Raw genomic sequence first — 27,553 nt, forward strand, 5'->3', positions numbered from 1 at the left:
TAGACGTTTCCTCATCTAATGTTTGTTCTGTTAGGCCAAGTAGCCAAGCTTTCAGACTCCCCTCAGGTTGGGATGCTCGTCATACCCCTTCAACTGAGGCTTCCAGCGCTAGACTAGAATGGGGGGGACCAGAATGAGCCCAAGTATCCAAACTAGGTATTTTGCAGCGTTTTTGCTGCAAAAAACGCTGCTGCTTGTGCTGGAAACCTTGAGCTGGTCCAACTGTGTAAGTGCGGGCGGGAGCACTACGACGAACCCGAGGGGCTGCGAGCCGCCCTCTTCCCTCATCGCGCATTTCCCGCCCAGCGGCGGGGGTGGACGGAGGGAGGCAGGGGCGGAGCGAGCCCCAGAGCTCCCCGCCCTCCCTCCGCCCCTCGCCGCCGGGCCGGCCCTTCCCTCCCTTCCCCTCCGCTCCCCTCCCGTGGCAGCTGCGAGCGGCGGCAGCGTTGCGGGCGGTGTCTCGTCCGCGCCCAGCCGGCGGGAGTCGGGGGGCACTGGCCGTCTGTCCGCACTACACGGCCCCGACATGTTCCAGCTCCTGCGAGGCTTCGTTCTGCCGGCGGCCGCCTGCGACGGGAACAGGGATGGCGACTCCCGGTACGCCAACCTCTTCAGAAAGCTGGACCTCAACGAAGACGGGAGGGTGGACATTGCCGAGCTCCAGACGGGCCTCCGGGCCATGGGCATCCCGCTGGGGAAGGAGGCGGAGGAGGTAAGCGCGGGCCCGCGGTCTCTGCCGGCGCCCCGCGGCTGTGGGGAGGGGAGGGCGAGGCGGGCCCGGCCGCCCCCCCGCCGCTGAGCCCGAGGGACGGGGCGCGGCCGGGGCTGCTGCGTGCCCGGGAGCCGCGGCCGGCGGCTTGGGCCGCTCCCGGATGGAGGCGGCCTCGGGCCTGCCGTTTTCCTTCCCCGGGACGCTGTTCCAGCGCCGGGGGCCGTGTTGTACAGGCACGCCCCGGTTGTAGGCGAAGGGTCCCGAGCGCGTACGGCTGTCGGTGGTTCCTCTGCCAAGTGGGTTTACTCATCGTGTGTGGACTTTTGACATCCTTTAACTCCGTGTTGAGTGATACTCGACAGCATGATAAAGGATGGTAGTTTACAGCTTTTGTCCACCACTCCACCCATGCATAATCCAGATCAGAGTAAATTAAGGTTTGCTTTGGGCAGCCGGTAGTATAAATCTGCATAGCTATAGGTTGCAATTTCAGAACTAGTTATTTAAGCTAAACACACGCACATGGACATGATTCTTCTTGGCATGGACTGTTGTCAGATACCGAGGCCCTTTATTAGAAAATGCACACTTGGAACAGTGGCTATCAAACCAGGAAACCGACAGTGCTGAAACTTTGTGGTGTGGCTTCTGCAGTGATCAGTTGGACTATTACATTCCTTTGTCCCTTTTATCAATGTTGTGACCTCAGAAGTCAGTAAAACTTAAGTCATCAAGCATTCCAATGTGATGCTGACTTAAACTAGCAGATCTGACCTGTTACCTGGAAGAGATATTCTTTCCTGATTATTTTTGGTAATCCCCGGGGATCAGCATATAAAATCATTTAATGCACAATTCTGTAGGCACAAGTGTTTGTGTGGTAAGGCAAGTCTGTGCTGACAAGACACACATAGGTTCATTTAGTCTGAGCAGGTACGGGTGAGATCTGTGGGGGGCAACTACTACTGTAACAATTCTGCTTGTTCCCATGGCATTCCACTGCCATGCCTGTACTAGCTGTTGCATACTTTCTGATAGAGGTGCAGGAAAAGGAACTTAAATTTCAACTCCAGTGTTAAAAGATGTGTTGGGTCAATAATTCAGTGATGTTATGCTGACTGTGTGACAGTTTTTCCCTGTGGTTTCATTTGGTCTCTGTTTTGCCTCCTTCTATTATATTTAATTCTCTGTCTCCTATACTTAAGAGAAAATATCCAACAGGCCTCTTGAGTTGAATGGTGTTTATGCAAGAGTATAAATGAAAGCACACTTTCACTTCAGTATTGCTGCTGGTCAAAATCATCTTTGCAATAGGCATGTTTTGTGTTCTTAAGTTTTCGTAATTAAAGGTTGGCCTTTTTTATCCACAAGAGTTGTCAGTGTTCAGAGCATGCTAGCTATGAACTTCAGTCACACATTATACACACATTGTTGTAAACCTGTTGTACAAGTTTGACTGTAACAGTTTGGGGTTTTTACTTACATTGAACAATGGGCAAACAGGTGACCAGCTAATTTTCTGGTGTTTAACAATGGTGGTCTTCCCACATAATTCACTGAAAGCGCTGGTGTGCTGCTGAAGATCTGACAACTTAGAATGGAAGTTCCAAATTCTTTCTCAAAATCAGTGATCTTCATTAATAGTGCACATCTGAGTAGGTGTGCAGTATTATTTTCAGTTGCTTCAGAATAAACTGAAAGGGATACCCATGAAATAGACAGATATACTTGGATGTAACAGAGAGCAGGAACTGCTGCCTTAGTTGTTAAAGACAGAGTAAACAAAATAAGCCATGAATCATCTTATTTGGGAGGGGTGGAAGAATCATTGGAGTGCAGGGAAACTTCTATATGCTCACTGTTTTAAATGATGGTGGGCACAGTTTGAACTAGAAACTAGGCTGCTGCTGTGTACCTGTTAATAACTAGACTTCTTGTAATACAAGAGCCTCAGTAAGACTTGCTGTCTGCTTCTTTCCTGTCTTTATGTAGCTACTCTGCTTCCTGTACTTTCTTGCAGCTCAAAGGGACCTTCTCCCACTTCAAGCTCTAAAGTGATGTTGAATTCATTTTCCTTAGTGCTTGGCAAAAGGGTGTTTTATTAATGAAGTCAGATATTGAATCATCATATTTGTATTTGGAAAGGCAGAAGTAGTCTTATAATTACTAGTAACTAATGAGTAAGGAATTGAGACGTGAAAATATTATACAATGGGGCAGAGTGTTATCTACTGAACTGCTCAGCCCTGCCAGCACTGGTGGCACCATGGCATGGGCAGAGCTTGGGATATCCTAGAGCAGAGTAGGCTTTGGTGCCTTGTGGCGGGGTCAGAGTTTCAAGCCTAGTTATGTTGATGCTGTTAGGTTTCCAAAAATCTCTTTGCAAGGCTGGCTTTCAGCACATAGGATGAAATCCGTGTACCTGGGAGTCTTGGCTATTGTTCTTCTGAGCTGCACAGCTGTTTCCTGGCTAACCCGTGGAAAAGGGACTGTTTGAGTGTTCCTGGGTTTCACTGCAAACTCAGTTGGTTGATCCAAAGTTGTACCATCTTCACAGTATGAATTAGTGTTTGTGCTACTGGTACTACTTTGCTCTTTTGTCTTCAAGTGAAGTTCCTCTCTAGAAGGAATATGCATGTTTTTAAAAGAGAAAAAGCTACTATGCATTAGAGTAATGGACTACAGGTATGCACCTTCCATCAGTTGTGAACGTGTGTGGTAAGCTTTGGAGGTGGGTTGCATCTCCCTCTAGGGAAGAATCATTTTTCCCCCATAGCAAGACATCATAGCACAACATGACAGAACCTCCTGTGTTCTACTTGACATGCCTTGTGGCAGTATCTGACAAACAAAAGTAAATGACTGGAAAATCTGGAATGTGTGCTGCTTGGAGGCTGCCAGGGTGACTCCTGTTTTATATTGTAGCATATTACCTGCCAGGAACGGGCTACTTTGCAAAACTTTGCAAAAGATTCCTGACACAATGTGTCAACATCTGTGAAGGAGGAGTTCAGTGCAGTAACTGTCAAATGTTGCTCTATGAGCAGTATTAACAGCTATTGTACAGTGACTTTGATAAGCAGAGACACAGAATAGATGCTGGGATCAAATCACAAATGATCTCATGCTGTGTCTTCAGAATGCCGTGAGTCTTGTAGGCGGGAGCACCATAAATGGTGTGAGTGGTTGGATGAAGAACTATTTTTGTTCATCCTTTCCTTCTGCTGCAATCAGTCCTTACAGTAAATCCGTGGGAGGTGAACCCCATATTTCAAGCTTCAGTTTGGGACAGGAACAGCCAAGTATTCAAATTCTGGTACTATTTATACATTGAGTTCTGGAGCTAGCAGTAGGAAGATGTTACTGAAATGAATAACTACATTCTGGGACCAGTCTAATGATCTTATTTGGACTAACTCTCTGTAACAAGTCTTTGGCTACATTAAAGCTCTTTTAGATAAAGAAACAGTGTGAAGAGACACGTCTGTGCGGTGGAGACAGGGCCTAATGAGACTAAATTCTCAACAATCACACTATGTCTGTTCAGAATAATTGACTGTTTCTGAAAATTTGAGTCCAATCAAGTCTAAAAATATTCAGAACACTTGAAGTGTGTTTCTGCATTTAAACCATAGGAAATTCAGAATTCTGTCAAGTGAGGCAGGCCCCTGTGCTGTGTTCCACTGCTGTGTCTCAGCTTGAGGATGGGTGAGAACGGGGCCAGGTGTGTATTGTTTCCTTCTGTGCTTTTCTCTGTCCTCTAAAAACTACAGCTAGATAGTGCTTCAGAGCTTGACCTTTCCACAGCAGTTCTTAGTCCAGAAAGCACACACTTGTTTAGTGACTGAGCTAAGATTTTCCTTAAATATTTCTCCACTGCTTTAAGATTTTTGCACTTATTATAATTTTGGTAACTTCCCATATGTGGCAAAATTAGAAGGGTAGTAGACCAAGTTAACTGAAGACTCCTTCATCATGTTGTAGCTTGGCTAGAAACAGAAGAAGCACTGATTACTTTGGCAACTTAGAGGAAGATACATGGGCATCTTATATCACACTGTATCTACTCTTAGAATTTCTCATACCTGATATGCAGATTCACAGTCTTAAAAGCTTCATTGCTTCCCTGTCTCTGTGTCGTTCTTTATATGAATTGAAGCTTTCTCTTACCTAACCTGGTATTATGGATTTAGAGTAATCTGGCATCTTCAGCTTTTTATCAAAACAGATCAAAACAGATGTCATGTCATGTCATGTGATCGTAGAAAACTGGAACCATTTAGTTCCTTTAAGCTTCCCTTTTCAGGTCGTAATAGATGTGATGATTATGACTGCTTATGGGGACTTAATTGCGAAATACCGCAATGTCTTCAGTAACGTATTCAATTTGTAAATTGGAAATTGAATGTATTCAATTTACTTTGCTTCCATTGTAAGCAAACAATGTAAATCATTATTTCATTTCTATGTGTACAGCTTCAGAAGCTTTTAACTGGTACGTGCTGTAGTCTGCAAGTCTCCATATGAAAGAGCAAAATGAATCTTAAGTTTGTTTTCCTAACACTTTAAACATCCAAGGAGACAAAATGAATTATTTTTTAAAACTAACTTGATAGGTTTTTTTCCTGAACAGTGTCAGAGTACAGTGAATGATTAATTCTTCCTCCTGTTGCTGCAAAGTGCAAGAATGCAAGAATGCCAAGAATTCCCAAATATGGGAAGCCTCACCTCTGAGACATCTCTTAGCTGCTGTGTTGAAATGCTTTGCTAAATCCCTGTCTTGAGACAGCTGTGTGTCCCAGGTGAACAAACAAGGTAAACTGTTAAATCTTTTGAGATGATTACAGCCAGGATGCCTCTGTAGCAGAGTGGTCCTGTTTAATGGGAAAATTCAGTATGCTCAAAGTCAAAAATACAAGTGTAACTTGCAAGGAATGCTGAAGGAAAGTTCAAGGGATAGTTTGCATCTTCCATGTATGCTGTTTCAGATTCTTGAAATTTAATTCATAGCTATGAGTTGAGAGAGTTTATCCAGGTCCTGAGGAAGCAGCTTCTGCAAGGCATTTTGGGAGAGCATACTCACACTTGCATCTTGTCCTTTTTTGTCTCGTTTTCTAGAGATTCTGAAGAGTGGTGCTTAGGACAGGGAACAGGAAGAGGAAGCTCTGCAGCTGATAGCAACATCTGCTCCTGTCAAGGGTGCAAGTCTGCTGTACTGGAGTGAGGGCCTCCTAATGTATGTCTGTGGCAGGTTTAAGGGGCTCGCTTGGATACTGTTTACATGTTGGTAGTATCCTTTGGGAGGCATGGGAGTAAATATGAATGCTGAATTTGGACAAGGTGGGAGGCCTTTGGAGGCAGTGCAAATTCCTGTTTTACTCAGTGTGGTGTTGGATTTCTGGAGGTGAGGTGTCAATCTAGTTCATGTGTTACATGGAGTCACTGGGCTATAATGCTGTGTGAACACATCCCCAGGCCCTTTCCCTTTATGCTGGATTTATCTCCCAACTGATGTAGTTTGACAAGGCTGACTTTAATAATCTTTGCTAGTGTTTTTTGGGTTATCATAGTCTGCATAAATTTGTGTAGTCTTAGCAGATATAAATAGGAATAGGACTGTTGTCAGGTATGTGTCCAGTAAAGAGAGAAGTATTGTGTATACTTCAGCTATGACTGAATTTGGCTTCCAATAATATTACAATCAACTTAAAATCGTAGACTGCAGAGCTATGCGAATGGCTAAAAAATATTTTGGAGGGAAAGAATTGAAAAAGGGGAAAAAAAGGGAAAAGGGTATATCATGATTGGTTTTATATATAGTACTTCTGATTTTAAAAGCAAATGTGAAACGTGGGAATGTCTAAAGGCATGATGGTGTTCTTACTGTGGTGCTGGAGGTCTTTGCAGGATTTATATCTGTGCTCTTTGGAACTCTAGCTGCAGATTGCAGAACACATAATTGCTACTTGCACTAGTGATGTATCTTGAAGTGCTGTTTTGTGCTTGTGTCTTGTAGATAGCTTGATAAGAAGCCAGTAACTTCTTGATGAATCATTTCCTTTTAAATATTCTTTACATTATATTAATTAGCTGAAATAACAAGCTAATGAATAGATTGATAATCCTTTATACTCAGCAGCCCCACCCTTCATGCACAGTTCAGTTTTGTAAATAGAATATGAAGGCTTATGCACAATACATAAATAATGATATGAAATAATGTGAAAATTAGACTGTGAATTTAAAAGAAAAGTCTACATAAAAACATTGAGATTTCTAGTCTGTTGCATTCTTGGTCTTAACACTGTAGCCATGAATGTGTTAAAGTTCATAACTTTGGCATAGAGCAATCTAATAATTCATCAGGACGCTTACAGAGGAGGGTAAGGAGTTTTTGATGTGTATATAAAGTCTGTCTGTAATTTTTTTTTTTTTTCAACAGACCTGCTGACTTACATTTCCACACCAAATACAGAGGTCTTCTGGAGGAGTAGGAATTCAGCACTGCAACATGATTTATATAACGGAGAATTTTTAAAAAAAATACCTTCAGTGTTTCAGTCTACTTGTGGCCTTTCATGTTGGTGTTGCCTGGTTGTGCAGGAATTTGAAAACAGCTGTATTAACAAAATATGCAACAGAAAAAGTAGTAGAATTATGAAGAAAAAAAAGAGGAGAAAAGACAAAGGTGGCAGTATCAGGATCAAATAGGTCAGCACAGGAGCATTTTAGTCTGTCTGTGTGAAGGCCTGTAGCATTAAAAAGAAAGATCACAGAATCATAGTACTGTTTGGATTGGTAGTGACTTTTAAAGGGTCTTGCAGTCCAATTCCCCTGCAATAAGCAGGGACATCTTCAACTGTATCAGGTTGTTCAGAACCACCCCCCCAGTCTCACCTCGAATGTTTCCAGGGGTAGAGCATCTGCTACTCTCTGAGCAACCTGTGCCAGTGTTTTACCACCCTCATTGTAAAAAACTTCTTCCTTATATGTAATCTAGATTGACACTCATTACATTTAAAACCATTACTCCCTGTCCTATTGCTACAGGCCTTGCTAAAAAGTTTGTCCCCATCTCTTTTATAAGCCCCTTTAAGTACAAAAAAGGCTGCAATAAGGCCTCCCTGGAGCCTTCTCTCCCTCAGTCTGAAAAACTCCAGCCTTTCCTCATAGGCACCTCATAGTAGAGGTGCTCCTGCTCTTTGATCATCTCTGTGGCCTCCTCAGGACCCACTGCACCAGGTCCATGTCTTTCCTGTGCTGAGGACCCCAGAGTTGGACACAGTCTCCTAAGGGCAGAGTAGAGGGATGGAAGCTCCCTTGAGCTGCTGGTCATGGTTCTTTTTCTGCAGCCCAGGATATGATTGGCTTTCTGGGCTGCAAGCACACATCACTAGCTCATGTCATCATCTAAACTGTTGTCCTATATCTGTCAGTAATTAACAATTCTTTATGTGGTCACCATTTCATTTTATCCAGTGAATTTTCCTTATTGCTTGGGGTTACAGTTTTCAGACAATGAGAAAAGAAATGGTGTGCCTTGAAAAATAAACATTTGGGTCTGGGCCTTTGTAAAGGTGAGGTGATCCCACAGTAAGGCTGTAACAAGAAATGGCAGGTTTTATGTGGCAGGCATACTGAACATTGTTTCCCAGGACTTACAAGCAAGTGTTGGCACCTTGGTTGGTTCCTGCTCTATTGTTGTAAGCATGCCTATTTTAAAATGCATCCAATTCTCCTCCATCTGAGAAGCTGGTGACCCAGGCACTGGCAGAGTCACAAGTGGCTGTAATTATACAAAATTTGGTAGTATATTAAATGCAGAACAGCAGAGTTGCATTCATTGTTGAACTGAAGTGGGGAGTGATTGAATGATGGAGTGGTTTGCTTGTGGAGGCTGTGGAATCTCCTTCCTTGAAGGTGTCCAAGACTCAATTGGATGTGGTCCCCCACAACCTGATCTAATTTGATCTAAGTAGACATGCTTTGAGCTGGGGTTGTCTTCAATGGACTCCAGAGGTTCCTTCCAACTTGAATTATTGTTTGTTGCTGTGAAGGGGTAGTTTGTACCTAGAACTTAGTGTGCCAGGCTCCCTACAGCATCCAGTAGGTGTCTTCCTGCTGGCTGTGGCCATGGGGTATGGAATGCGTCAGGAGAAAGCTTCTGCCCACGAAGTGGAAGACAAGTTTCTTTCAGTGTTCCTGTTAGTTCCACAATCTTGCAAGTTACTGATTTTAATCTGAAACTTTAACACCCACACAATTAGTTCATTTCATGACATTCCCTGACAGCATAGACTTTTGTTTGCATGAGCTTTTAGATTTGTACTGAGAGAAAGACACATGTGCCATATGTTTTTGTTCTCTATCATTTTTGTTTTGCTGCACTGAGAGTGGCTGAGACTGGCTTGAAGTCTGGAAAATAACTGTCAAAACAAAAGTAGGCAATGTTTGTGCTTACCCTTTTCTCATTGTTGCAATGTGAAATCCACTAAATCTTTGGCAGATGAACTGAAAGGTGCCTGCCTTCACACACAGAAATTACCAGCTCTCTAAACTTCTAGAAATTCCAGTTTTCTTTGGCTCACATCCTCAGTAGTGGAGGTTTTGTAATTATAATTTAGTTCAGGTTTTGTCATATCTGTGAGACAGAACAACACTTTGCTTGTTCTGCATTTTGGTTTGTGTAGTTCAGCTAGCAATAGGGAACAGTAGCAATTTGTGTTGAGTACAACTCACACAAAGTGATTACAAGTGCTGCGTAAGTCACCTCTTCTCAGGAGAGTGTGGGAGCCCAGCAGGACACTCGGACCCTGCAGCATGAGGTGCCATGTGTGGAGCAAAAGATGGCTTGGGATTACAGGGTCTTTGAGAGGGAGCTCTTCAGACTAGTGTAATTTTTAATGGTTGGGTTTGGTTAGGTTGGGGGGGGGGGAGTTTTTTGAATGATTAATCTATTAGCCTTTCTTAATTGCTTGTTAGAAGGTCATGGTCAGGACTGTATCCATAAATATCCATAAATGTAAACTAACTTTTTTTTTGTTATGGGAAATTCTGAACAGCTTTAACCATATTGACAGAGGCATGAAACTGAATTGATGAGTGTATCTATCTGTGTTGACAGGTTATTAACAGAAATTACAAACAAGCTGGACTTACAACTATACTAAGAACATTGTTTTTCAAAGCTGATACCAAATCACAGTTATCTGAATATGTGGTATCTTGAGTTGATTTTTATTGTGCAAAATTTGCTGTATTATGGGAAGGAAATAATTTGCTCATTTCACTGTGGCATACCACATAATCTTCCTCCATTTCATTAAGAAATCCTCGATAATCTTATAAATGTTGGGGTTTTGAGATGAAATTTTAAAGCACGTTACTTTTTGTAGAGGGATAGGAAAGACAAAGGAGGCAACATGAATGTGTTTAGATGTCTTCAGTCTTCTTCAGACACCAAATACTGGATGTACTCACCAGTTTTCTGCTTCCTCTATGTTTAGTTTCTGTAGCCTAGAACTTGTTGGACTTTGGTCTTTTGAGGTCCTCTACTAATTAAAGAGGAGTAAAGAATTAAAACCAGATTTTGCAGATTAGAACAGCCATTCAAATCTTGTTGAGAGTTACTTTATTCAGAAACTACAGTTGCGCAAGGCAGTCTGCTAAATAGAAGATTCTTGGAAGAATTTTTGGCGCGTGCTTTACACGTAACCTGGAGTGCTCTGAAACTGCAGTTAGGGAGGAGATGGTGCTGTCAGGGTGGTCTCCTGTCCGTCTGGAACTGAGTGCTGCCCCCCCCTACGATTTCACACATCGCGGGAAACCACAGGGACCAACGTCCAAAGGAGGGGATAAGACATAATTTCCCCTTAAATCTCCTGTTCTAGAGCAGGGTTCTGGGCTGGTTTTCCCTGCCGGCTTCCTGCAGGTCCTGCCAGAGGAGGCGGCAGTGCTGTGGCAGCATGAGGAGCGATGGCAGCGGCTGTGGCTTTGGCTCTCCGTGTCCAGAGCTGCCCTTGCTGCAGCGTAAAGCTCAAGCTCCTAAACCCTGCAGAGCTTCTCCAGGCTTTGCCTTGAGCACAAGCCTCAGCAATTACAGGCTGCTGCTTGTGGGGCTGCTGTGATTTCCCTTTTCTAACAGAGATGGTGAAGTTTTCTGGCCCTTTGTTGGTGAAGTGTCCGCCTGGGCTGTGTTTCAGACTTGTTCCCTGCAGTCCTGACAATTGCATACCATGCACTCAATGCGTAGTTAATTTTACATGTGGGTGTTTCTACGTGTGGACAGTTCCTAGGAAGCACATACAAGAAAGGAAGATAAGTATGTTTGTATTTGTTACAAGTTTGTTTAAAATTGTAGTCAGGGCTTCAGTTTGAAGCAGAAAGCCGTGTTCTCTCAAACGCTGAGGGCTGGAAGTGCTAGTGGAGCAAGATCTTTGTGATTTTTTTCGTCAGCATTTAAATAGTTAATTGCTGTTTGTATTTTTCACCTTTATAATTCATAATTAATAGACCACTTGATTAAGATGATTGTCAAGGTTCTGCTTGTTTATTTTACTGGCAAATTTCATATACAGGAAACTCACAGGCTTAAACTTGTTCTCTGTCAGGTTTTTCTCCTGTCCCCCACCTCTTCCTCCACAAATTATTTGATACCTGTAGGTATAACTTGCCAGTGCTGCTAAGAAACCTTAAAATTTCTGCACAGGAAAGTTATATAAATAACAAATAACGTTTTCTTAAATATATATTTACTGCTAAGTATTTTCTCTCTCTATGAAAATATTGAGTGTGTTAAATTCTGAAAACAAAATGATGCTTTGTGACCTGCTGTAACTTGGACAAGTAAAATATTCATTTTTCTCACAACAGAAAATTTTTAAAGCTGGAGATACTAACCAGGATGGACAGCTGGATTTTGAAGAATTTATGCAGTATCTTAAAGAACATGAAAAAAAGATGAAACTGGCATTTAAGAGCCTGGACAAAAACAATGATGGTATGCCTTGATTTATTTTATTTGTTCAAACATTGTTTGAAGAAACTGTACATTAAAAGTACTTTAACTTATATTCTTTGTCTGAACTGGAACAAAAAATTGTGAATATGGAATCCTTACTTCTTTTCTTTAACAATTGCATAATTAAAGTTTGCTATAGATCAAAAAAATAAATTATTATAGTCTTTATTCTTTCTTTTTTCTCCAAGTACACTGAACTGGGGCTCCTTGTTCCCCAGATGGAGAAACTGTAAGGAAATTTCTGACTGTTTCTAGCTGTTAAAGATAAACCAGTTTTTAACTAACTGCATTTGCATCCCATTTGCTTCATCCTTGTAGTAGACAATCAAAACATATCATCTGTGTTTAAATTGATTTTTAAATCATCTTTGCAATTATTCAGCTGTTACAAGGAGGTCCAAGATGCTAAGCTTATTAAGATTTGTGTTTTAAATATATATCATCTTTATTTTAATGTTTCAAGGAAAAATTGAAGCCTCAGAAGTTGTCCAGTCCCTCAAGATATTGGGTATAAACATTTCAGAAAAACAGGCAGAAAAGATCCTGCAGAGGTCAGGAATTACTATTTTTTGAAGCACTTTAATCTTCCTTGTATTGTTAGTTTTTATATTTTTCTATTTCAGAGAAGGGGATAAATGGGATTATGACTTTGAAAGGTGTTCGGAGTTACTATTGGAGCATCTGGTTCTGGGAGGAAAATGTTACTTTATTTCTTTGTAAATGTTGTTGGGAGAAAGAAGCACTGTATTATGTTTTTAGATGGAATAGGACAGATGCACTTGGGTAAGAGAAGCATAGTATTGAAAGGCCATGGCAGATTCAGCCTTGGAGTCACTGTGTATGGAATTTACAGTCAGTTGTTATTGATGTGATAATCCAAGTTAAAAAAAAGCAGGGGGAGGGAGGGGGGAGAAAAAGCAAAAAACCCAGAACAACCCCCCCCCCCATTGCTATTTCCTTATATAGTTTTGTTCAATTTCTTTTCAGTATTGATGCTGATGGGACAATGACAGTAGATTGGAATGAGTGGAGAGATCATTTTATGTTTAATCCAGCTACAGACATTGAAGAAATAATTCGATATTGGAAACATTCCACTGTAAGTTCAACTTCTCTTTTAACCTAGTGCAGCTCTTAAGTTCATCTCTGCTGTATTAATTTGTGATATTGAATATAACAGCCTCACACTTGTTGTATTTCAAGCATATCTGTATTGTTTGGTTTTCCTTTTCACTTCATGCTCTCCCATTTACAAGCAGGATTGTGTCATGAGTTTCTTCTGAAAAAGAACTTCAGCTAAACTTTGCAAATAATTATCAATAATTCTTAGAATGGAATCCTTTTTCTCTTTTGGAGAAATCCTACAGAAGAATAATAACCACAATATTAAATATTTTTATTCGCACATTAAAGTATGATTTCATTTGTTGAAACAAATTATATAGACATTTTAACTTGTTTCTTATGTTGAAATTAGTATTTGCAGTTATATAGTATCATTATAATTATCATAAAATCACTGGTGTCTTTACTGGTGATTTTCTGTGCACGTCGTGCTCTTTTGTGCCATAGATTTTATTTTAAGAATACAGAATCTACAGCAATAGGCTATCCACTGTGCAGAGAAATGTTTTCAGTTTTTATTGAATGGAGCTGTTGACACCTCAGTGACTGATTTTTAAGAACAGTAATAAAATAAGTAACAGTAATCCTGTTTGCTAAATATCCTTCCTGTAGATTATTGGAGGAAATAAGGTTAGATACCTTTGAATATAGTGAGACCATTTATATCTCCAGGGATTAGTCAGCATTTCCATAATAAAAAACAGTTTATGAGATCTGAAAGCTTTGAGTGTTTGACACTGTACCACCTCAGTTCAGGAATGCTTGCCAAAAGGGAGTTAGTTCCCTGTTTGCTGAAGAAAGCACTTGAAGCACTGCTAGGAGACCAAATAGTCCTGGTCCCAGCTTACTTAGTGGAAAAAACCTCTGCTTTAATATAATGCTCCTTACTATTATTAAACATAAGATCTGTATTTTTCTTTTTTTTTTTTTTTATTGAATGTCATTACTTGCCCCCAAGAAACAGCTGAGGGAGTCTCCTGTGATCTTAGTGTTGCAGTCAGCTGATGACCCAGTTATCTCAGCAGGCAAAATCCAGCTACACGGTAACACAGCTGGTCTTTCAGATAAGAGCAGATGTGAGACCTCCCAGCCTGGCTGGCATTGACAGACAGCTCTTACAATTCTGTTTTTATTATAAAATTTTAATTGCTGTCTGACTCTTCCAGGCAGATAGCTGCATTGGCATAGAATTGTTATGGTAGCTGTGGCCTTTCTGTTATAAACACCCTCAAATTTACCTTTTTTTTCCTTAGTTACATTTAGGTCTCAGTACACACAAGGTTTAAACCCTGGTAGATATGCATAATATCTCTTAGAACATTGAATTTTTATTTTGAGAGTTTTGATTGATCTTTTGATGTTTCCATGTAGTTGAGCAACTGATGACACCTTACGTTGAAACCTCAAATGGGAGAAAGATGAAAGGATTTTCCAATTAACGTGTTCTGTGTTCAATATCCAGAATAGCTGGTGCTTATCCTTTTTGTCCAGTGGCTATATTTATAGTCTGCATTCTGCAATTTTGTTCCAAATGACCAGGACAGTATTCTGTCTTCTAACAGATAGAGAATGCAGCATAAATTAGGAATTTATGTCTACAGTTAAAATTACTGATAGTTTAAAAGTTTTATCAGTTAACACACTTTCTGGTCAGTACTTATCAGTTATTAATGCTTTCTTATTCTTTTTGTACATTTAATTTATGTGTAATAGCAGATTTGCATTATCTACAGTGTATTTTTTCTCATGTATCATGATTATAAATTACACTTAAGAGCAAAGACTATGTTTAAGTGACATGTGAGATTTCATAGTGTTATGTCTTAGTTTTATCATTAAAGCCTATATTAATGTTGTTTTTTGATCAAATGCAATGGCAATGCAAACATGCCCTCCTTAGTGAAATTTCAAATTTTTATAGCTGAGAAAAGTAATTAAATGTGCCTTTCAGTATAACTGATGATAAGAAAATCTATAAAGCATTAGTCAAATTTTTCATTTTGTAGGATAATACACAGCAGTTACCAGAAATAGAATATTGTGATGTGTCAGCTGTAAAAACCCTGCTTTAAAATGTTGGGGAGGGTGGGGGAAGGAGACATCCCACATATGTGTGAATAAATTACCACGAGAGAAATCTCTTGTTAGCAACCTTAGGAGATTACCAAACTAATCCCACAAGGCTGTCTGGTGAAAGGTTAGCTGCAACATATAAGCATTTGAGCTTTAGTGCTGACTTCAAAGGACTGCTGATAATGACAGAATGTCTTTGCTTGGGCCGTACTCAAGGAGGAAATTTGTTGTAATTTTTAATGATGATGGTGCAGTCTTTGAAATGGTGGGTCTGTGGTGTTACTGCTCAATATCTATATAGAAGTCACTTAAAGTTGCTTTTCATTGAATATCCATGCATAGCAAGTTAATTACAGAATGTAAATTAGAGATATTTTTTATTTGTAACTGGCACTTTATTTTCACATTCTTAGGTAGAATATTAATTTGGAATTAGAACTGTGGATAAAACTTGTGATGGAATGAGATAGTTATTTGCACATCTTTGCTTTGGATTCATAAAGGTATTGGATATAGGAGATAGTTTGACTGTTCCAGATGAGTTCACGGAGGAAGAGAAAAAGACTGGGCAGTGGTGGAAGCAGCTGCTGGCAGGAGGAGTGGCTGGTGCTGTCTCTCGAACAGGTACAGCACCCTTAGATCGCCTTAAAGTCATGATGCAGGTAGGTGCAATGTTAAAGAATTTCTTGGTTTCCAGTGTATCACTTCAGTTTTAAGAGATCTGTTGGGAAAAAATTGAGGGCCAAGGTCAGTATGTGAATTGGTCTGGCTGTATTTTGACAATTTCCATATTTTGTATTAATAAGAATTGTATTTTATAGACGTGGGAAAAAATGTAAACAAAATATTACAGTACTTGTGCCACTAAAATAAGATCTTTTCAGTAGTGCATATGGTTTCACTAGTTGATATATTTAATCAATTTAATACTGATGAGTTGTATAATCTAATCAGAACAGTGTTGTCTACTGTGACTTTGGTTTTGTTTTTTTTAGGTTCATGGTTCAAAGTCAAACAAAATGAATATAGCCAGCGGTTTTAAGCAAATGTTGAAAGAAGGTGGTGTCCGATCACTTTGGAGGGGGAATGGTGTAAATGTTGTGAAAATAGCTCCTGAAACAGCTATTAAGTTCTGGGCTTATGAACAGGTAGGATTCTAAATAAATTCTAAATAAAGTCCTAAATCACTCTCACTGATCATTATTGGCACTGTTGTATTATATAGGAGGTCTTGTCGTGGTTGGGGATTTTGTCATAGTAATTTGAGTGACTTTCAGATTTAAAATAGTTTATTCTGAATGGAATACTTACTATTAGTCAGATTTTACTGTTGTTTTATAAGCAGTGCAAATTAATTATATCTGTCACATGTTTTAAACTGCCCTGAGTCTGCATGGCTTTGTATGGAGACCTGCATTAATATGTAGATTGTTGCTTCAAAGTGACAGCAGGCAAGAAGTTCTCACATTATGCTAGCTGAACTTACACGGGATTCATTTAAAGTCAAATATCACAGTGCTATGTATGATGCCCTCATCCTGGATTTCAGAGTTATATTTACCTCTGAATCAGCTTTAAGCATCATGTTAAGGCCTAATCCTCCTTTGGAAAATGAACTCCCATTCTGGTATATTTAAATGAGCTTTACTTTTCCTCTGTAGGGCTTGGGGCTTGCTAGTGCCTCAAGTAAGAATGAATGAGCATACTGCACATCAACTGGGAGATAAAAGCAACAAAATATCAGATAAACTTGGGGGTGTTGCAAGACTGAACAGCAAATGTTGGTGCCACAGAGTAACCTTGGGCACATTATTCTTTACTCTTGGAATGACACAGTATGTACAGCTCTCAAAGTGCCTCTGTGAAATTGCTAGTTGATCTTTCATTCTTGATTGGACAGCTGGATCTGCAAGGGAGTTTGGTTTCTCTTTGTTTTCTGGAGTTCTTAGTGTAGGTACCCTTTTGTTGGCTGTTTGCAGAACACCTATGGAACTGTGGGTGACTGAGGTGTTTAATCTAAAGAATTCTTGCAGGCTGGAATGTTTATTGTGTTCTGGAGAATCTTTTTGGGTTCACAAATTTAACTGTAAATACATGAAAAACTAAGCTTGAAAAGACATTTTGTATTGTACTCTTGCCTTTTATAGTAACTCTTGCCACTCCTAAAAAACATGTATGTTTATTTCTGTTTTAACTGTACAGTATAAGAAGATACTCACTAGGGAAGATGGCAAGTTAGGCACTGTTGAAAGATTTGTATCTGGTTCTTTGGCTGGAGCAACAGCACAAACTTCTATTTATCCCATGGAGGTAAGTATCCCATGGAGATAAGAAAATCTGCTTCCATCGGAGCCTGCAAAATGTTTGGTTTGTTTCCAAAGTAGACCCCATTTTGCTCTTGAAAATATTGTAAAAATTCCTCTAGTCTTATATCCTAGTTTATTTTTACTTTGGACATCCTTTCAGAATTTCAGTGCTAGGCATTTTAGAATCTGTGTTCTTGTCATTTTTCCATATATTTCGCTGCATAATATTTTTTTAAACAGTATTTAAATAAAACAGTTCAGGAAAAAAATCACCCAGGAACATTTAAAATTCAGTACATATTCAAGAATTTTGTGAATTGGGCATAAATCCTTTTCCTGCTATATGCAAGTAAGGAATGTTCTTGTCTGGACAGAATTGAAGTTCTTTTGTGTTATGATGGGAAGCTGTGTCTGATAAGGATAACAGTGTGAAGGAAGAATGTAACAGCTACAGCTCAGGCTGGGTGGATTTACTCTTCCCCCTGTAGGACATACCTGTAGGTGGTACTACACATTGCAATTTAACTAGTGTTAATACATTAACTGCTGTAGTGTAACAATTACACAACATTTCACAGAAATAGGATGTACTTTCTTTACTGCTGGTTCTCCAGAAAGCCCATCACTTGTGCAGATCCATGTTGGAATAGGTGTTGGGTCTGGGACTAAACCAATATCTACATCAAATTTGGTAGTAATGGCAAATGTAACCTAAGTAGCTTTTTCATGGGTGGGGATTTCAGTAGCAATAGAACTGTTTTCATTGCTGCAGCAATCATGATCTCTTTAAAGAGTGTCCTTGCAGTTCCAGAGGCTGAATCCCAGCTGACCTGAGTACAGAGATGGGTTAAGTTAGGGAATAACTGAAACATGATGTAGATTGTCTGGATTACACTGATCAGTGGAGACAGGTGAACTATTCTACAATAATATCTTTTGGTCTTCCTCACAAAGATATGGTAGTGTCCTAGAACTGTTTTCAGGATGCTTCTGAGTAAGAGCAGAAAGCCAAGTGCCTGAGATAGATGCAGTTTTATGAGGCTTTAAAGTAGACCAAATGGTTGCTCAGGAAATTCCCTTTGTGATTTCTTCTGGATGCTGTTACTAATTTCTTAGTTCTAAGATACAGTACAGATTTATTTGCATTATTAATCAGGTGCTGGGTTTCAGTAGTGAGACACAATCCTTACATTCCTTAACTACCTCTCTAAGTGTCATACTTTTTGAAAGATTATTTTCTTAATATGCTTTAGTGTTCCCAGACCAAAAGTGCCATCTGCTAGCATGTTAGTGCTCTCAATTGTTCCTTAGCTAATACTTCTATTGAATATTGGCTATACTGTTGCCTTCAAGTTGATCAAATAACTGCCTGTTTTAATCAAGATAATAAAGCTGAAATGCAATTTAAAAAGGCTAAGAATTTGTAAGCTAGTGTATGGTAATGCCTGGTGCTCTGCACTAAGGACAGAACCCGAAGAAGCCTACTGCTAACAATGCCTTACCAGTAATCAAAAGAGATTTGGAACACTAAAGTGCAGAGCAGTTCTAGAGAACTGAATAAGCAGAGATATACTGTGTATCTAACATAGATTAATAAAGAGGTATGTAATTAAGGCTATTTTTTTCCTTTTAGGTTTTAAAGACCAGATTGGCTGTGGGTAAAACAGGGCAATATTCTGGGATGTTTGACTGTGCTAAGAAGATTTTAAAAAGAGAAGGTCCAAAGGCCTTCTACAAAGGTTATATTCCTAATATTTTGGGTATAATTCCTTATGCTGGCATTGACCTTGCTGTTTATGAGGTGAGTTTAGATCACTGAATGCATGTAGCTGCCACTAATTAATTTACAAAAAGCATAAATATTTTTTAGAATTTGTATTATTGTACTATTACAGCTGGTTCAATTTTAAAACGACAAATGAGGCTTTCTGTTACTAGACCCCAGTGTTTCTGTTTGCCCCTCTTGAGGAGTGCCTGGGCAGATGGGCCCTTCCATGCAAGAGTACCAAGTAGGAAATGCACTAAGAGAGGATTATACAGACCTTGGCAGTACAACAGGCTTTCATACTTACCTAACCCTGTTAGACTGGAACATACCCATTCTATAGGAAATATAGGCCTTTAAAAGGATATTCATATTATGGTCCCTATCCTGCATTTATGATAGTTTATACATTCTTTTGCCAGTTGTTGGATTTATGAGTGGATTATATTAACCTGAATTGCTTGTGTGTCTCTGCATGTCACCAGAATTCTTTCTGGCTGACACAGCTTTTCTGAGGAGTTTGAAACACTGCTGTCTTTCCTTTCCAGAGAAACTGGCGCCTCTTTTACCCACCAGCAATCAAAATCTTTTATCTACCTTAGATAATATGTGTTGCTTCAAAGTATGTTAAATTACTCAGATGCACAGACTAATTTTTTTTCTAGTCTAGACAAATATTTTTTTGACAGTGCATTAGTAATCATCAGAACTGCTTGAACAAACATTTTTAAAGCTGTATGGAATTTCTTTTCTACAGTTTGCATCCTTGTTTCTGCATGGGATGTTGTGCACAGCTGTGTGAACTTTTGTTGCACCCTGTGGGGTTTCCCTCCTCCTCTCCCCAAAGTATTACAGGTGCATGGGCACTGTTCCTGCTGCTGGATCTTTTAAGGATTTCTCTTTTAGGTACTAACTGTTGTAGTCTGGTTGAAGTCCTTCCCTGTGTGCTAAGGTGTTTACCTGTGCACTTCAAGCATGTAGGACTGGCCCAGTGAAATTGGTGCTTTTCAGGATTGAGCCTTTAGGATTTGTTATGAATAGAGAAGTATTTGTTTACCTTTTTAAATGCAGATCTCTTGTCTTACTGTTTAATTTCATACCTTGGCAGCTCTTAAAGAGTACGTGGCTAGAACATTATGCATCGAGCTCTGCTAACCCAGGTGTTTTTGTGTTGTTGGGGTGTGGCACTGTTTCCAGCACATGTGGGCAGTTAGCCAGTTACCCTCTCGCTCTTATCAGAACACGCATGCAGGCTCAAGGTGAGTTCTCTTGTACTGAAAATGCTTCTGTGTGGTCACATTAAAATTGTATCATTTGGGATAGCTCTAGCAGAGGTGTAGGAATAAAAAAAAAAAAAACAAAACAACAACTTGGAAAAACCAAAGACATAGCTGGAAAATTCTTCTTATGTTGATCCCTTCTCCCTCTTACCCCCAACACTGTTGTTCTTCATACTCAAATTAAAAAGTAACATTTCAAGCACTGGTGCTTTGTGTATTCTGAGAGCCACATTCCATACAAGACTACCAGACACAGCCCCTGTCACAGTCTGGAAGCACTCTTCTAAACTTTAGAGCCTTTTCTAAATTTTAGAGATTAAGTGACAGGGCTTGCATTGTCCTGTGAGAGCAGACAGTGATGTTTGCTCTGTAGGACATTTCCTAAGGATAGTTTCATAGCTGAGATTTTTGTTTGATAGGTTTCTGCACAGACTTAAGGATGGGAGCCTAGATTTCCAAAGGAACATAGGTGAATAATGCTTTTCAGTGGGATTTAGAAGCATGGATATCTCCCAAATGTCTGGGATTAAAAGATCTCTTTTCAGTGGCCCTGTGATAGTAGGCTCAAGATCCAGGTGTTTGATGCTTGCTCAAGATTTTTAACATTACTAGAGGTGTTATGTAACACATTTTCTTTTTGTTCTAGCCTCGGTGGAAGGAGCTCCACAGCTGAACATGGTTGGTCTCTTTCAAAGAATTGTTGCTACAGAGGGACTCCGAGGACTTTATAGGGGCATAGCCCCTAATTTTATGAAAGTGCTTCCAGCTGTCAGCATCAGTTATGTTGTATATGAAAAAATGAAACAGAATTTGGGAATAGCATGAAATGAAGGAAAAAGGTGAGATGCTTCTAACGTTGGAAACACCAGAACAGTAATGTGTTCTCAAGTAATCTGCTCTCACAATCAGAGACAGATCTTTATAGAGATGCTGCAACTTCCACATTTGCCCTTAAGTGGGAAGAAATTTTCTTAAATTTTAGTTCACCATTTCTAAACAGATACATATATTGCACTTTAAAATGTTACTGAGTTGAAAAAAAAATCAAGAAACTGTCTTTAAATCAGCAGTATGTTTTTATTTTTAGGAAATCATGCATATTTTACTCATTGGGGTTTTTTTAAATTTGTCCTTTCTAAATGTGTATTTGGCTTGGATCAAACCAAAGGTAGGAGAAGTTTATACTGCCTTGATACTGAATATATGAAAGTGACTTTTTGTTTTGTCATGCTGCCTATACTCAAGCAATTCACAGGTGACATTTTGCATGCCTAGAAGTGAGCACTTTTGTTATTTTTGAAGACTGACTGTTAAGTTCATAAGAAATAGGATCTTGGATATACACAATGATGGAATAATACATTAAAACATAGCCCATCACCTTTATCTTCAGGCAAACCTTTTTTGTTTTTTGTTATTTAAAGAGCCTGAGAAACTGCTGTTCTGTGGTATCGCAATACCTCAAGTGGGTTTACATGGTATTTTTGTAATACAATCAGCAATTTTGGTAACTTGCTTCACTGGACCTGCTTTTCATTGCACTTGTAAATATCAGCACCATTAACCATGGCAAAATTTGGGTTACAGCTGCATGTTTTATAGGCTCATAATACAAAGGAATAGAAGAAGCGTGGATTTTAGATCCGTTCTGTACAAGTGCAAGTTGCTAATTAAAAAAAAGGTGGAGGATCCAGTATTAAGCTGGTAGTAATTGTAGTACAGCCAATAGCAGAGCCCTTCATAGCTGTCTTGGGAAGAGGAATGCTTCTCATTTTGGCCTCTCCATTCTTTCCCTTATTCAGAGGGCTAAAGACCATGTGCTTTCAGCCAGTAGAGGATTGCATTATCATGTAAAGGTTTTTTACAGGTTTGTCACATGAGATCAGTCTTCTGTGCATGCTGGCTGTGACTCTGAAATTGGGATAATAAAATACTGAACTGTTTTGTCCAAGTGACCAAGTGGCAGTGCTGGCCTCAGGTGCCCATCAGATTGATGTTAATACAGCAAGCAAAGCATGCACACAGACTTGTTAGTGCTTGAGAAACAGCTCCTCCTCAAAAAACAAAGCAGCACTTCCTCAATGCAGAAAGTTAGGTATTTCCATGTACGAGTCCTTCCAAAGTGACTTCCTTTTTTTTGTGTGTGTGTGGAGGGGCACACAGTTGCCTTCAGGCCTGAACACTGAAGTAGATTAACAATTATTACCAAACTTATTTGTTAGGCTTTTTCTGCTTTCTGTAATGTGTAGTGTCTTAATCTTGGTAAATTCGAGATTATACTTACATTGACCTTCTAAGAGCAACTGCTCTTACACCACTTCTTGAAATGGGATTACTGAAGGAAGAACTTTATTCTGTTAAGGTCATTAAGGGTCCTCTTTTTAATTCTTTATGTTTTTGGGGGGGTGGAGGGTGGGAGGGGTGCATGGTTTTTTTGGTTGGTTTTTCTTTAAGTAGACAAATAAACAAGCAAGCAAAAATAACTGCCTGAATCTCTCTTGTTCTACATATGCTTTGGGCCATATTTTCCAAACAGCAATTACTAAATTTGTGTTTAGTGCTTCCATGGCTGGTGTTTGTTCTCCATAACTGATACATAATAACTCCATAAAATCTGTATTATAAAATGTTGTTTTATCAGATTTCAGAAAATGGCAGCTCTAGCTGTATTTTGGCCTTCCCTTTAGGGAAATGTTGGACTTTGCACTTTAAAAAAAAAAAAAAAACCAAACCAAAACCCAAAAAGTCCTCCTATCCAAATAATTTATATGTATAATGCCTTTCTGATCTGTTTCTTGCTTTTGCCAATATTTTTGTACCTTTGTGGGATTTGTGAGATCAGTTGCTGATAATTTTGTTTGACTGTGACCAATGAGCAAATGTACTGTGTATGTGATGTAAAGATGACTTTAGCAGTTTCCATTTTCTAGATTTGTTCCATTTTGTTTATAGTGTGCAAGTGCCATTATGAGTATTGAAATTATGGTGACCTTTTCAGATGTTGAAAAGATGAGCTGCTTCAGATTTGATTTTTTATTATGTGCCTTGATGATGACTGTGTTCAGTTGTGTATTCTTTGTCTCTTAAATGTATGTTTACCTTTCTAGCTCTATAAAACTACCAGTTTCTAATAAATCTTTGTTTACTTATCTGGCTAGAGTGTGCTGGTGTGTTTTTTTTCATGGTCCCATAGATGACACTTCTTTGTTGCATTAGATGCATAATACTCAATGTAAAAAATGGAGGCAATAGATCTAAAAATAAGTTTCAGACTAGACTGTGCTTTGCTATTACAGTGATAACTTGAAAACATAGTTTGAGATAAGTTGATTGTCATCCTGTTTAAAACTCTGTCTATTGCTTAATGGAATACCACGTTTAGTATTTTTGCTCATTCATTGAAGAGTATTACACAATGATTTGCTTCTGTGTATGTTGTGTGACAGAACTCTTTAATAATCAGGATGAACATACTTGCTTCTATTACTGCTGATCTTGCTTTGTTGTTAATCTTACTTGTTAGTCAAAGGATCAATATAAAATCTTTTCAAGGTAATTGACTTAATTTACTCTGCATGTGTAGCATGGCTATGCTTGTTAGCAGCCAGCTCTGACAATTCCTTTTGAGTTTTTCACACCAATCCTTCAAATGTTAAAGATAATTGTAAACAAATTAGGGAAACTTTTATTGTCTCTGATTGCTGCAAGTACAGTTATTGTAACATAAGATTTAGAAGTTTTCTTTTAAGTAATGGAAGAGGTAGATGCACAGTGTATGATTCCTGACTTAGTGAACAATTCGACATTCAATTTGACTTGAGGCAAGAATGCTTTTAACTGGAAGTGCTCTGCAAGAAGAGCCCAGAAGTGAAGGGGAAAGCTTATTTGTTTTCCCTTCAAGATGTATGTGGGGTCTGACAGCTATTCAGTACCATTAACACTAGAAAACACTGCAGAAATGGAATAAAATCTGATATAGTGCTGCCAGTGTGTGTCTTCCCCTCTTGACTGTGGTGCGCTTCCTGGCAGGATATGCCTGCTGCAGCAGTGGCATTTCTTACGATGGCACTGATGCCATGAAGATTTTTTGCCTTTTCTTTTCTACCCCTTTTACACCTTTTTACAACTTCTGTATTCTTAGTGCTTTTTGCCTACATTCTTGGACTTGTTTGTTCAGCTAAGAGACTAAACATTTTAGAAGCTTCGTAAGTAGGAGATAGCTTGCCCCAGACCCCAAGGTCCTCTCCAGAACATTCTGTAAACTAAGATAGAACCATCCAGGGGAAGGCTCCTTGGGGAGAGGGGCTCATTCAAGCCTCTCATTGGGGAACTTTTGATAGATATGCTAATTAGTAAGACCTATAATGTTAGACCAGATCTTTTGAGGGGGCATTGTGGTGTGCATTGCGGTGGGCATTTTGGTGCATTTGACCTGGATGTGTGCACCTAAAGATCCTTAAAATAAATACCAAGGTAAAATCCCTTTTTTCCCCCTAACTGTGTTTGAGTCTTAATTTTAAGACAGGAAAAGGCATCAGCACCAGCCCCAGCCCAAGGTGCCTGGCACACCTGCTAGTGGAAAGGTGAACTCTGTCTGCTCAAACCCCCTTGGCAGCTTTCCATTCTGCTAAAGAATGCCTGGTGCTTAGCACTCCCAGGTAAGACTAGGTGTGGGCCTGCCTGGTGCCCAAATTAGCCTTCAGAGGTCCAGGCTGAGGTGACTTCTGTCCTTTCCTGCCTTGCTTCACACCTCTGAGCTGGCTGCACTTGCTGGCATGCACAGGATGTATTGGCAGCTTTCTCTTCGTGCCTTTCTGATATGAAATGGTTGAATAATGTACAGCAAGAAGTGTGTTGCAGTATCTGATATTACAACATGTAAATTACTAAAATATCAAGGATGTCTTAACCTGCAGGCTATTTGCTGTGTAAGGAAGTGTGGTTTTTAAATGCTTCCCCCTTCTGATGTCAGAGTTGTCTTGGGAATGGCTTTTAGGACTTAAAGCATGATCCTGATCCTAAACTGTATGTTGTGGAAAACATAATTTGTAAGAACTGGATATTTAACACAGAGTGATTTTGGAATATCAACAGTCTTGCTGTATAACTTAGGTCTAGCTTCTAAGCCCTCTTGGTGTCTGAAAATGTCTAGAAAATTTTTTTTTTTTTTTGGGTGAGATTTGCCCAGGGTAAAAATTGTCTGTGTTTTGGCAACTAAATAAATGCTTGAGTATTGTGCACCTGAACTCTTACACATTGCATCTGCTTTGCTAAAGGGCTAACAAAAAAGTCTGTTTTGTACTGTGTAAGTATTAGAAAACGTCCATAGTGTGTATACACATTTACATATGATTTACATATGCATTTACATATATTTATGTATATACCTGTATAAAACCCTTTCTTCTCTGCACCAAGTTTGTGCATCTCCTTTGTGCAGTAGCTGGAACAGCTTCCAGAATGGCCTTTTACTTGAACACTCTTGGAGTCCCAAAACTGCTGTCCCTGCAGAGCTTCCCCCTGCAAGATGAAAGTAGGAGGTTGAGAAGTAGACTCTCTTAAAAAATGTGTCAGTGGTACTCACGCTAAAATCCAGAACGGTTTGTCCTCTCTAGGTTCCTGTGAACTGGACTATCTAGTGCCCATCCCCTTGGAGTAGGTGTTGGCAAAAGCCATTCGCTTGCAAGGTGGGAGTACAGTAGATGAGCTTTTGCATGGGTTCTCCTGCCATTTTAAACTTAAACCTTTTGTTAACATATTTGACCTGGACTGTAGCTCTTGCTGAGGCTCTGATATGGAAGTGCTTGCACTCTCCCTAAAGCAAATGCCATGGGTTTTAATTGTTACAAACTTGTGGTGCATGAACTCTCTCTTCATCAAGCCTTACCAGCCCCTCTCCTCTGGGCTGTGTTTGCAGGAAATGTGCAGGCTGGGACTGCATTCGAGCAGTGCCATCTACTGTCGTTTTGCAACACCCATTTGTGAGAGGGAAGGCTGTTCAGGCTCAACGTTCGAGTTCATTCCTTGCAGTTATCTTCACAGCAAAGGAAAAGCAGTTTATAACAGTGCAGGATAAGCCCAGCTAAGCCATGTTTTTATCCCAGAACCATGGAATCTGTTGGAAGGGAACTACTGAATTGCTGCTGGCCCTAGCAACGGGTCTCTGTGATGGCATGTCCTTGCAGCCTTCCCCATGCCTCGGTACCATGTGTGATGCTGTTTGGTGATGAGGCCATTTTGCTTTCCCTAATTAAAAATATTCCTTAACTTTTACTGGCTTGCTGTGTGGATGCAACAGCCTCTGCACCTTCCAGCAGTTCCATTCATTGCATTGATACCACTTATACTGGGGATTTCTCTATGTTTGCTCCATCTAACCCTACTAGGTTAACATAGCATAGCTTCATGGATTTTTAAGTCCGCATTCTTAGCACTTCTTTTATGGCCTCCTCTGATAACTGCAGGCCAATTAGCTTCATTAAATTGCTTCAGTGTGTGTCTGTATCTGTCACATTCATTCCTTCCAGTGTAAACCTAAGCAAGGCTTTCAAATAGTTGGGGCTGGGCAATAATTGACTAAAGGAGGAGAAGTTCAGAGGCTGGGGTGTTTTAATAGGACTTGGTTTACAAATAGGATTTCTGAGTAATCTTGGTGGTACAGATTACTGTCTCAATCCTAGCAGTAGCTCTGAAGCCATCCTTCTGAAAATAGATGGATGTGAAAAGTGTCACCTTTGCACAATAAATACTAAAGCTAGCAATTCAGATTCTGTATATATCTCAAATGTAAAGGTTTTTACTGTCAGCTCAAAGATTGCTTTCAGTATACAGGAAAGAACTACATTTTAGAATTCCTTTCCCAAGTTTGTTGCTTCTTATTTCTCACTAGCTGGACAGATTTGCAAAAGTTTCAGTAGGTAAGAAGGATTGAGATATAATTGCAAATTTTTTTGGTGATGAGGAAGGATGTAAAATTCTGACTCATCCATCACCACAGTTATCTTGTTCATAACAGAAGTACTGAAATTATTCTTTATGGGTTAGGAAAAGGTTGCGCTATGTGAGCGGAAAATTCCTGAACTCCCCAAAACTCCATGACTTGCTCATATAAAGCCTTCTGCCTCTGGGGTGGCAGCAATATGTAACCTATCCTCATTAAGTGTCTGTACTAATGAATGAGTGACAGTGCACACATCTGATCCATCTGCTGCATAAATGTTTAATTTTTCTTTTGCCAATCAGCCAGAGTTTGGCAGATGCTGTGCAGCAGAA

At 39.7% G+C, this 27,553-nt stretch overlaps 1 protein-coding gene across 7 annotated transcripts in view; it reads left to right on the forward strand.

Annotated features, from left to right (window-relative positions):
- The first annotated feature begins 391 nt into the window (after positions 1 to 391).
- SLC25A24 (solute carrier family 25 member 24) overlaps positions 392 to 27,553 on the forward strand; it is a 34,832-nt gene continuing 7,670 nt past the window's right edge. The window contains exons 1-12 of one of the 7 annotated variants that reach the window (XM_069022501.1): positions 624 to 712; positions 5,831 to 5,948; positions 7,155 to 7,423; positions 11,585 to 11,711; positions 12,196 to 12,283; positions 12,720 to 12,831; positions 15,434 to 15,592; positions 15,926 to 16,078; positions 17,133 to 17,240; positions 18,870 to 19,037; positions 20,110 to 20,260; positions 20,928 to 23,435. In XM_069022501.1, coding sequence (XP_068878602.1) covers positions 11,642 to 11,711; positions 12,196 to 12,283; positions 12,720 to 12,831; positions 15,434 to 15,592; positions 15,926 to 16,078; positions 17,133 to 17,240; positions 18,870 to 19,037; positions 20,110 to 20,260; positions 20,928 to 21,106 — 1,188 coding nt within the window. In that variant the 5' untranslated portion in view covers positions 624 to 712; positions 5,831 to 5,948; positions 7,155 to 7,423; positions 11,585 to 11,641 and the 3' untranslated portion in view covers positions 21,107 to 23,435. Of the gene's footprint in view, positions 713 to 5,348; positions 5,528 to 5,830; positions 5,949 to 7,154; positions 7,424 to 9,693; positions 11,034 to 11,584; positions 11,712 to 12,195; positions 12,284 to 12,719; positions 12,832 to 15,433; positions 15,593 to 15,925; positions 16,079 to 17,132; positions 17,241 to 18,869; positions 19,038 to 20,109; positions 20,261 to 20,927; positions 23,436 to 27,553 lie in introns of those variants that run through there. The other 6 variants (XM_069022502.1, XM_069022503.1, XR_011152327.1 and 3 more) reach the window with 6 other exon arrangements.

Source organism: Aphelocoma coerulescens, chromosome 8 (genome assembly GCF_041296385.1).
Source record: "Aphelocoma coerulescens isolate FSJ_1873_10779 chromosome 8, UR_Acoe_1.0, whole genome shotgun sequence".
Lineage (NCBI taxonomy): Eukaryota > Metazoa > Chordata > Aves > Passeriformes > Corvidae > Aphelocoma > Aphelocoma coerulescens.